The sequence below is a fragment of the Stenella coeruleoalba genome, assembly GCF_951394435.1.
Source record: "Stenella coeruleoalba genome assembly, chromosome: 13".
In the NCBI taxonomy this organism is placed as follows: domain Eukaryota; kingdom Metazoa; phylum Chordata; class Mammalia; order Artiodactyla; family Delphinidae; genus Stenella; species Stenella coeruleoalba.
In genome coordinates this window covers 30,988,955-31,001,016 of record NC_137159.1, presented here as the reverse complement: position 1 = coordinate 31,001,016, position 12,062 = coordinate 30,988,955, and the positions used below count along the sequence as shown (strand labels likewise).

Below are 12,062 nucleotides of genomic sequence, written 5' to 3'. Positions count from 1 at the left end.
ATCATAGTCCCCTATCTCTCCCTCTTATCTTTCTCTAAGGGTACAGAAATCTTTTCTTCTTTATCCAAAGGCATACAGATATTAAATGTGATAAGAAAACACTTTAGGGGCTTCCCTGGTGGCGCAGTGGTTGAGGGTCCGCCTGCCGATGCAGGGGACACGGGTTCGTGCCCTGGTCCGGGAGGATCCCACGTGCCGTGAAGCGGCTGGGCCCGTGAGCCATGGCCGCTGAGCCTGCGCGTCCGGAGCCTGTGCTCCGCAACGGGAGGGGCTACAACAGTGAGAGGCCCGCGTACCGCCAAAAAAACCCCAAAAAACAACACTTTAGAAGAGTGTAAAGGACAAAAAACATCTGTTGAATCCATCTATATTATATGTAGGTGACCCTACCACATTAGGAGAAAGTTTTTTTTTTTAGTTTTTGGCTGCACCCCGCGCCAGATGAGATCTTAATTCCCTGACCAGGGATCGAACCGGCATTGGAAGGCAGAGTCTTAACCACTGGACCACTGGGGAAATCCCAGGAGAAAGGTTTGACATTTTAAAATATGAGACAGCAAACCAAAGCCAACTGGCTAAATAATTATTTTTAAAAATACCAAGTAAAAAAAAGTTAAATTGAAATACAATAGAAGAGAAAGTAGTAGATACAGACACATACATGATTTTCTTTCCTGGAAAAAAGAAAACCAAAAGTTTAAAGGTAGGTGAGACCAGGGATAAAAGGATTTCTCTTTAGCACTGTTTTTCTCATCAAAAGAATTTTAAGGTGCCTTTTACCACACATTATGACTCAGGATTAATACCAATTAGATGAGTGAATTCTATGTTTTTTCTATACATTAAGGTCTGATGGATGGGCACTGCCACAATACAAGAAAAACTTGAATCATGACCTTTAAAATTAAGTTAAAAACACTTTCACAGTATCAAAGTCTATTTTTTTTTTTACCCAATTTCCCATTTTAATTGTAATAACTGAATTTCTAGTTTAGCCAATCAACTGATACCACATATAAAACAAACAATTCTGATGCCTCAATACACTTTAAAACAAGAGCCCACATATAGTTGTCACCTGCTTTAGGCATGATTAGTACCATTCTCTTCTTTCTTTACTTACTAAAACAAACTTCATGGCCAAAACGGGTTCATTACAAATTTACTAAAACCCCTATGAATTTAGACTGTATAAAGCAATTTAAGAGTTCCTGGAAGTAATGGATTTAAATAATGTATCATGGACAACCTCAGAGAAAAGAAAAAAAAGAAAGTTAACTAAGTAAAATACCCTTACATCCATAATCATTTTGCAGTTTTTACAAGGTCCAATCTGGCTAAAGAGCTGGAGAATTAAAGCTTCTGTCACATCTCGGGAAAGGTTACCGACATATCTGAAACACAAAGAAAAACAATTCATCATTTTAAATTTGCTTCTTTTGCATCAGTTCCTAAAGTTGATTACTGGAGAGTGAATATGGGGAATAGGTAGATCTTTGGGATCTACTATTTGGGAACTTTTTAAAAGTTTGTGAAAACTTCAAAATCTCTTTCAAAACATATGGAAGATACGTTACTTGCAAATATATTAATGACACACTGTTAGTAGAGGGGAAGCTAGTGTGTGTGTGTTTTTATTCAAGGTTGTACAAATAAAACCTGTTGCTTGTTTCTAAGTTCCTAGGCTTACCTTAGGAAGATATGCTTAAAATCGCTCAAATGAATCATTAAATATGTAGAACATTTTATACAATCAATCCTGGAAAGCTTTGCAATTATTTCTACTTCTACAGTATTACTGAGAACATTAATTTTCTTCAATTTTTAATTCACAGGATTTCCCTAAAACTGTCCAATTTAGGTATACTTTGGCTTACACAGTAAACATATTTTTGAAAAATCATGGATAAATCACTTATCAGGTGTTGTACATACTCACAAAAGAATCGGAAACCTTTCAATGGGAAACCTTCCACTGATCAGTGATAGTAGAAAGGGAGTAGAAAGAGTCTAGGAGAGACTTTTAACAGATAATATGAAGTGGTGGCTAACAAACTTAATTAGTGTAAATAATGTATTATAAGACCACATGACTGGGATGATCCTTACTTTTTCTGGGGGAAGGGGGATGATCCTTATTTAAAGGGTTTATAAATTAATTTTCAAAAGGGGATTTTAAAATGAGATTACCTCCAGACATGTTAGAGTTAGAGGTTTATTACTTCTGAAATCAGAGAATGTTGTCTCCCAACAACTGTAGTTTCTCATTCTTCTGCTAAGAATCCTTCAGGGAATGTGATGAAAGGTATGGACTCTCTCCCCCCAAAGATAAACATCTATACATGCCACAAAGTGTGGATTCAATTCCTTCCTTCCATTTACCCATTCAACAGAATATTGAATGCTTACTGTGAAGGCACAGGTATAGGTTAAAATGGCAAAGGGAGAAGTGCTGAGTCTTAAGGAACAATGAACAGTTCCTTTATAGAAAAATGCTAGTCAGTAAATGTAGACAGAGAGCATTAAATTAGCAATGTGTAAGCCTGACTGACAAACTGACTCAGGCATGAACCATTAATGGATATAAAACTATTAGGTGAAAGGTTGGTAAGAAAATGGATATTTGCAGGGTGCCTAAATTATCACATAGATCACTTAACAACTGCAAAGGGAAAACCCACCTTAAAAGTGAGAGCTTTTGGCCACTTTGACCCAGTGTTCAAACTTTAAATCATTTTATGGATAAACAATGAGACATTGTATGTACTATATGAATTATATAATATCAATCTATGAAGTATTCAAATCAGAAAGATCTAATTGAATCTAGCTAAGCTTAAATTTAGATCTAAGTTTACAGGATATTGGGCATATAAAACAATTACACAAATTACACATATATGGCGACTTATTTGATTATTATATGGCGACTTATTTGATTATCTTCAAAAGATTATTGTCCTAAAAAAGACTGTGTTTGATTAAGAGGGACTTAAAAGACTGACAACCTAATACAATGAATAATCCTTGACTGAATTCTAGATTAAGGTGTGGGGGGGGCAAGAGCTTTTTCTTACAGAATTCTAATTAATAAATGTAGAAGAAATGAGAGAAATCACCATTAAAACACCTTAGTAATAATCGCTACTGACAAGAATTCTTTGATACACCTCCCTCTCTGAAGTGAAGCTTAATTTCCCTCTACTTGAGGGTCGGCTACCTTAGTGACTCAATTCTAACTGACAGAGTATGTCGAGAAAAACAGTAGTCATTGTACAGTGGAGAAACAGTACCCTTCAAAAGTGCCACAGTAATGAAAGATATCTCCTTACATATTACAGGATAGAGACATGACAACTGAACACAATGTGGTATCTTGGATTAGATCCTGGAATAGAAAAAGGACATTAGTGGCATGGGGAAATGGTAATAAAATTTGTAGTTAACAGTACTGTACCAATGTTAATTTCTTAGTTGTGATAATTACATCATGGTTATATAAGTAAGATGTTAACATTAAGAGAAGCTGGGTTAAAGTCAAACGGGAACTCTGTACTATCTCTGCAACTCTTCTGTATCTATTCTTACCCGACTCTTGTGCCTATAAGAAATCCTAAGGATTGCATATGTCTAAATGAAAAAAATGGCTCTTCTGAAAATTTAATTCTAACATCTGCTTTGCTAAAGGTAGATAATCCAGTGACAAGCTGAACAGTATTTAGGGAACCCGGAGTCTATCATTTACTCTTTGCAAAACTTTAAGATTTTCTCAGAAATATTTTCTAAGTGATTTACGTAGTTTGAAGATAGCTAATAATAATAATAAAACATACTTTAAAAAGCACTAAGGTCTGTATTGCCTTTATATTTGTTTATTTAATGTGGCCTGCTGTATACTATATGTTCCAGGAGGCTTTATCAATTAACTCTACACACAGCTGTTCGAGAAAGTCTCTTCAGAGGAAGTTGCACAACAACTTGCTCTCAACCTTCGACACCAATACAATAAACTACAAGTAACATATATACTTGTAGTTCATTCCCATTTTTATATAAAAATGTTTCTTAATTGTCCCATACTTTGTCACACACTATTCTGTTTCTGAAGTGAAAGGATTTCCTCTTAACAGCATGGATTTAAGTTACCTGTGTAACAGATTTTTTTTTTAGGCTGCCAAATATCTTCCTGTTTTTAGAGAAATCCTCACTCTGTGGCAAAGCCTGACTCCTCTTCAGAAGATGAGAAGGCTAAATATGGTTATATAGTCTCCCTTGCATGTGATCTGGGCTAGCGCAATTACAGATACCAGTCCTGAACACAGAAGACAAAGATAGGGGTGAAAGAAGCAGAGACTGAAGAGAATCCACTTTGGTGGCAAACAGCCGCAGAGTCCCATGCCCAGTGAAAGTGGAAGCTGTAGTATCAGGTCCTCAGTAGGTGTGGCAGTAGTATCCTTTCTGGGATGATCTGTGGCTTGATTAGGACTGTAGGCCTGACAGTTAGTTGTCTCTTTCCTGAACATTTTCTAAGCCAGGTTCCATAACCTTCCTGCAAATTCTGGGAGTGTCCAATATCTTTTTAAACAAATTCCTTGTATGCCTGAATTTTTTTGCAGCTTGCGTTTAAGAAAATACTGAGTGATACAAAAATTGATACTGGAGCAGTTGTAAGCCAAATTCCCTGTCACAATGTCAACTGGACTACTAAACAAAAATGTAAATTTCTTACATTTATGTAGTTTTAATTTTTCAAGATGCTTTTTATTCAAGAACGTTAAAATATCCCTTTCTATGTGTTCCATGAACTTTTTGTTAACAGCATAGACTGAAGTATCCCATGTTGATATTTATTATATCACCTCTGAGAACATGTACCAATCTTGTGCAGAACTGGAAAGTAAACATCTTCCTTGGGCAACTGGATAAAATATGAGCATAAACTGTGTATTAGTTAACAATGCTGACTCAGTGTAGCCTCCTTAATATGAAAATTATATTGCCGTTACATAAGAGAATGCCCCTATTCTTAGACGTATTTAGCCCCTAAGTGTCATGATGTCTTCTCAAATGGTTCAGCAAATTTGGCTAACTATTAGCAATTGGTAAAGCCACATGAAAGTTATCAAAGTCTACAACGTACTATTTTTGCTACTTTTCCATAGGTTTTAAATTTTTCAAAATAAAAAGCTTCCTGAGGGACTTCCTTGGTGGTCCAGTGGGTAAGACTCCATGCTCCCAGTGCAGGCACCCCAGGTTCAATCCCTGGTCGAGGAACTAGATCCCACGTGCATCCGCAACTAAGAAATCTACATGCTACAACAAAGATCCTGTGTACAGTAAAAATAAATAAATCTAAAAAAACAAAAGCCTCCTGAGAAAATTCAATGGAAAAAGTCATCAATGCTAGTGAAAACTTGACAGTTCTGGGATAGGATTTCATGTCAATTTAATATATACTTTTAAAGCTGATATTAAGTTCAAACAGTTATAACATTGGAATCCAAAACATTTTAAATATTCATTTTGATTAGTACAGGTCTAGAAAATTTAAGCTACAAAGAAAAATTTACAAGGCAGAATGCTGTATTGGGTTTGTTATGAGCCACAATCGTATAAAAATGCAGACTTTGATATGAGGCCTCTGAAAATCTGAGTGAAAAACATGAATACGTTTTAATCTAATGATAAATTTCATAAGAACAGAGATTTTTTTTTCATTCATACTATATATCTACTATCTAGAACCCTGCCTGGAATATTTAAGTGCTCTATAAATATTTGTCAAAGAGATAACTGTACTCTCTCAGAATTACTTTTGAACATTTGCAATTTGCTAGGGAATTAACCCATTCTGCCTGAGTCCCTCTAGTTCAGGGGGGAAAGGTATATGTCTCCTACTAATTACGAAATTATGACAAGAGTATATTATACGTTACAGGGAATACAGTCAATAATTTATAAAATAACTATAAATGGAGTATAACCTTTAAGAATTGTGAATCACTATACTGTACACCTGTAACTTATAAAATATTGTACATCAACTATATTCAATTTAAAAAAAGACATTATGTATGACAGTAAATGCTCGTTGTACATAATACAAATACTATATACCAGCATCATAACCTTACTATTATTTAACAACTGTCTACTCTTCACAAAGGACACTCTGTTGCGTGATAGCTGAAACCCTCTTATTTTATCAGCTAGCACCTCCTTCACTTGGAGAACAGACCATATGCAGCCAGCCATCTCTTGGTACTCCCAGGGGATTGTTTCCTGGACCTGCCCCCTCCCATGGTTACCAAAACCCATGGATGCTCAGGTTTCTTACAACTGGCCCACCATATCTGAGGGTTCCACTTCAGTGGATACAGAGGGCCAACTGTACATAAACCAGTCTGAACAAAAGTATCTAACACTATGCCCAGAAGACTTATTAATAAGATATCCATGCTCTCAGGACAGTTCTCGTTTTAAATTATATTTTACAACAAACTAACATTCTAGATGGCTGATAATTACGCGTTTGCAAATTAAAGTTATTGCTGACTTCACTCTCACATTCAACATCCAAACCACTGGCAATTCCCACAGCTCTGTTTTCAAAACATTTCCAGAATCAAACCACTTCTCACAATACGGTTGACCCTTGAACAACATGTGTTTGAACTGTGTGGATCCACTTATACACATGGAATTTTTTCACTAAATATGTACTACATGATCCACAGTTGGTTGAATCCACAGAAGCTGAGGTCTGACTGTAAAAGTTATACATGGATTTTTGACTGCTTGAGGGCTGGAGCTCCTAACCCTTGCATTGCCCAAGGGTCAACTGTACATTTCCAGAGTAGTGCTGACAAGAAATTGAACAGTCTCTAACAAGGCACTGCTGAACACTGGTTTGTGGCAAAGGAAGGCACTTCCTCTGAGCCATTCAGGTACACAGGCAATACGGAAATTCAGACTGTATCTTACCCTCAAGAATGAGTAAAATCTTGATTCACTGCTTGAAACTGTACCAGTTTTTAAAACAAATTTAATGATCACTTACCATGGACCAGACATTGCTAAGAACATATTAAAAGCCTCTGACTCCCAAGGTTATTCAAACAAACATTTTATATTAAAAATAAAAAACACTGCTGGGAAAAATCAGGGATGAGCACCTACTCATATTTAATCAAGATTGGTCTGACTGGAAGAATGGGAGTTTTGATTGAGAAAGGCAGAAGCGAGGGAGGGGATAATAGGAAATGTTAAAGCATGGACTACTTTGGGGAAAAGATTCTTGGATGGGGTGTTCTAGTAAAGCATACAAGGCAAAATTAGTCATAAATGTAAGTGTCAAGAGTTGAGGACAGTAGAGTTGCAGGATGATGAACAAAAGGGTATATGACTTGGGATGAGTTACTTTAATTCTAAGCTTAGCTTTTCCTCAGCTGTAAAATGGACCCATTTACTGCAGAATTCTGATGAGGATTACACAAGCTCATAAAGCACTTAACAGAGAACACATGGCAAACGATAAGTATTCAATAAATAAATAATAAATTAAATAATAAATAAAACTTCATTAATTCTCCTGCAATGGTTGGTCCCCTGTCCCCAAGCTAGTACTGCTTGCTTTTGTAGACTGGCCTAGGAAAGCTTAAGTTGTCTTCATTATTTGATATTCCCAAATCAACGTACTAAATAGGTTAAATTCTCAGATTATTTTTGGCAGTTTCTGAAATTAAAAACTTCAAAATAAGATTCTTAAAGACATTATAAAAGATGAGCCGTTCTTAATCCAATATGCTGCTGGCTATCATGCTTCCAGCGAAGAGGCAAGAGGGAAAAAAGGTTTCCATAAACTCTATGGGGCTAATGATGTTTTAGGGAGTATTCATCTACAGATATAATCTTTCAAAAGACAAAAGTCATGGGCTAATTGCTGCATCCTATTAAAAAGACACATAACGTAACTAACAGATTATGAGACAAACTATCAAAAAAGTTTACCTATTCATTAAGAAAACAAGTGTAACTATATTTCTCATATAGATTACAAAACGTAAACTATTTTGTTGGCGAAAAAAATAATTGATTACGTTGTACTTCATAACAACTGTGATATCCAGAGAGTTGCAAAAAGAAACCTGAGCCTATTTTTATTGCCTTGAGTTCTCAAACTGCCAGTATTCTAAGAATAAAAACAAAAAAGCTACGTCAAAAACTCATCGGGCTTTTTCTTCTTTTCGAGAAAAGCAACAAAGGCAGGATCACCTCAGCGGATAATATTTCGAAAAAAACAAAGGAGAGGGGGCGGGGAGAGCAACACGACAAAGAAAAGATCCCAAACTAAGATCACTTAACACTAAGTCTAAAAATTCTCAGAGGTGACTAAATATGTTAAGGTACTTATCAATTGTTGCTTCATTAAAAACTCGCCGCTGCTTCAACGACATGTCAATCAGAAAAGTAGCAAGCGACGATAAAAATGCATTATATTCACTTCCCCTCAGTTAATATATACCTCCGGGGGAGAGTTCCATTTTTAAAAAGCAGTTTCAAGATCCTTAAGGGGTCCGATTTGGGGCTTTTTGATCAGGGGAGGGGGTGCCACGGAAAGAAAGCCACAGAGAAGTTCAAGAAAAAACATTTGGCGTTTTTCCAGTTGGCAACTGCGAGAATAAAGTTTAAGTCCCTGAAAATCAGTATAAGCATTTTCAAGACAAAAATTCTTATCAACGAAAGACACTGAAAGGAAGAGTTTCTAGAGAAAATCAAAGTAAAATGAAAGGGAGACGGCTGTAAAAATCAAAAGAGGTTAATCGAGACGCGGGGGAGGGGGATGGGGGGAGAGAAGAAAAGCGTAGAACAAAAAGGCTAGCCGAGTTCTAAAACCAGGTTTGAATGAAAATCTTTTCTCCACGCCTAAGACCACAGAGCGCCCGGGACGAAGCCAAACGCGACGCTGTGGGGTAGTTACGCGGCAGGGACTAATTTAGAGGGCTGAGCCCCGTCTCCGTCCATCTCGTCCCCTCACAGCCCGGGTCTCGGTCCCTAGGCATCCCGGTGAGCGCTAGGGAGAGGAACCATGATATCGCGGCGTCCGCGGGGAACAATAGGCTGGGGAGCGGCGCAGAGCCGAAGCTTCGCTCCGGGACCAACACCATCCCGCCCCCCTCATCGCTGCCCCAGACTCACAGAGTCTTAGGCATTTCGTCCTCCATGGCTGCTGCTGTCGCGGCGGCGCCTCCGGGTCCAGCTCTCTACCCTTTACTACCTCACAAATCTTTTGAGCTGCTATGTCTGTGAAATAGCTGGGTTTCTCGGCCGACCGGAGGTTACTCCGCCCCCTCCTTCGGCGGCAATTACACTAAACCACCCGGCCCAGCGCGAACAATGAAGCCCCAACACAAGATGGCGGCGAGCCGGGAGCCTTGAAGCGGCCAGCGAAGTGACCCGGGCCGCGCAGGCGCAGAAGAATCTTGCACTTTCAACCTCCTGGCCGCCAGGCTGCACCTCAGTCCTTATATTCACTCGTTGCGCAGCCGCTCTTCCAGCGACGCTCGGGGATGTCTCAGACTGCGCAGGCGTAAAGGTTAACTAGTTCATGACTTGAGGAAACTCTTTTGAATTCCACTCCAGATTCGAATGTGTCAACAGTAATTTATAGTGAAATATAAATATTCATGGAAATGAAAAATTGTGTTTCCAGAAGAAGAAAGATTATAAAAATTATTTAAGGCAAGGACAAAAGTTAGATGCGCCGCCCGGGAATCGAACCCGGGTCGCAAGAATGGGAATCTTGCATGATACCACTACACCAGCGGCGCTCACGATATTTGGTCTCGCTGAAATGCTTTAGGTTGACGTACAAGCAAACGTGTATTCCCGGAAGATTTGTTTATTTATTCAAAAATAAAAGTTTATTGAGAGTCCATATAATCTGTTACTTTTCATATAAGAAATGATTTCTTTTCTCGCATTCCGATACAGTTGAATAGATGTTCCTGCTTTTTCTGTACGGAAAAAATCTCATTAAAAAAATTTTTATTTTTAGCTTAAAAGAGTTTCAAGGGACTTCCCTGGAGGTGCAGTGGCGGGACTCGGCGCTTCCACTTCAGGGGGCTTGGGTTTCATCCCTGATCAGGGAAATAAAACCCGCAAGCCACACAGCGCGGCCAAAAAACAAAAAGTTTCATTAAGAATTTGTCTTCTTCATATATACACTACCAAATGTAAAACCGATAGCTAGTGGGAAGCAGCCGAATAGCACAGGGAGATCAGCTCGGTGCTTTTTTGTGACCACCTAGAGGGGTGGGATAGGGAGGGCGGGAGGGAGGGAGAAGCAAGAGGGAAGAGATATGGAGATATATGTATATGTATAGCTGATTCACTTTATTATAAAGCAGAAAGTACACACCATTGTAAAGCAATTATACTCCAATAAAGATGTTAAAAAAAAAAGAATGTCTTCTTGGTATTAACCAAATTTTTGAGAGCCTGGAATGTATTTCTAGATCTTAGCGGAATTTTTCTTTATATTTGAATTTCCTTGGTATATTCAATGTATACTGAAAAATATTTAAGAAATAGTTCTTTAATGCAAATAGGTCCCAAGAATTCTAAAACCAACTGACTCAGAATATATACAAATTTCAGCCCTCTTCCAGGGAAGCAGAAAAATTAGGGCTCTGAAATGTACTTCAGTATACTCATTATGTGTTTTGTATTGCATTTCATAAGTTATGTAAAAGTTTTTAAACATTGGGAAATGTACATGCCCCAAAATGTGGTGTTTTCTTTGGACTAGTTCCTTTAGACTTCGATACTTTTGGATAACCATTTTTAGAATTGTCTTTAGAATCTGGTGCACATTCTTGGGATTTTATTCAAAGATATCAAATATTAGTCTTTTGGGGATGAATAAGACAAATGTTAATAGTGGATAGTATTTTTAAACAACGTTTTGAGATGTAATTCACATAACATACATTTCTTCCATTTAAAATGTAGTTTGGGAGTTCCCTGGTTGCCTAATGGTTAGGATTCCGGGCTTTCATTACCACAGCCTGGGGTTAACCCCTGGTCGCGGAATTGAAATACCCCAGGCTGGCAGCCAAAAAAAAAAAAAAAAAGGAAAAAAATGTATAAAGATAGAATGCACAGTTCAGTGTTTTTGTTTTGTTTTTTCAGTACACGGGCCTCTCACTGTTGTGGTCTCTCCCGTTGCGGAGCACAGGCTCCGGACGCGCAGGCTCAGCGGCCATAGCTCACGGGCCCAGCCGCTGCGCGGCATGTGGGATCTTCCCGAACCGGGGCACGAACCCGTGTCCCCTACATCGGGAGGCGGACTCTCTACCACTGCGCCACCAGGGAAGCCCCAGTGTTTTTTTTTTTAGTGTAATCACAGAGATGTGCAACCATCTCTATAATCAATGTTAGAACGTTCACCGCCGAAAAAATGAAACCCTTACCAATTAGAAGTCACTTCCTATTCCCCATTCCACCCCCCGCCACAACCCACTAATCTTCTGTCTCTATAGATTTGTCTATTCTGGACATTATATTGTCCACGAAAAATTTGATTAATAGTCAATCTAAGAAAGCAATAGAGAATTTTATTTGAGCCAACCTGAGGATTATAGCCCGGGAGACAATCTTTCAGAAAGCTCTGAGGACATTTCTGCCCATTAGAAGTTAATGCACAGGGCCTCCCGAGGCTGCTGCCAGTCAGGTGAGCTCCGGTCTGTCTGCGCTGCGGCAGGGAGGCCGCCGGATCAGCGAACCAAACCAATGCTGGGCGTGGAGGTGGTGCCTCAGTGTTCTCTGGGAAACAAGCAATGGGAAGGTGCACTGGTCTCCTCTAAGCCATCACCTCATCTTTAACCTGACTCAGGATGGGATGAAACTATCAGAGACTTAAGGTGATCGAAATATATGACTTGACTAAAGTAAAGTTAAAATATTGTGGTGTGCATTTCAATTCTCAAGCCATAGCTCCCACCATTGAGCAGATTGACCAGTCTTTCGATGCAACCCATCCTGCAGTGTACAACTCCACT

General features: G+C 38.6%; 1 protein-coding gene across 6 annotated transcripts in view; it reads right to left on the bottom strand.

Moving 5' to 3' along the window:
* Positions 1-9,500, bottom strand: part of TIA1 (TIA1 cytotoxic granule associated RNA binding protein) — a 29,123-nt gene extending 19,623 nt beyond the window's left edge. For 2 of the 6 annotated variants that reach the window (XM_079940229.1, XM_079940231.1), the window contains exons 1-2: positions 9,199-9,493; positions 1,298-1,394 (exon numbers count right to left, since the gene is read on the bottom strand). In XM_079940229.1, the coding sequence (XP_079796355.1) occupies positions 1,298-1,394; positions 9,199-9,224 (123 nt within the window). In that variant the 5' untranslated portion in view covers positions 9,225-9,493. Of the gene's footprint in view, positions 1-1,297; positions 1,395-9,198 lie in introns of all 6 variants that reach the window. The other 4 variants (XM_079940228.1, XM_079940230.1, XR_013830948.1 and 1 more) reach the window with 3 other exon arrangements.
* Positions 9,501-12,062: the final 2,562 nt, after the last annotated feature.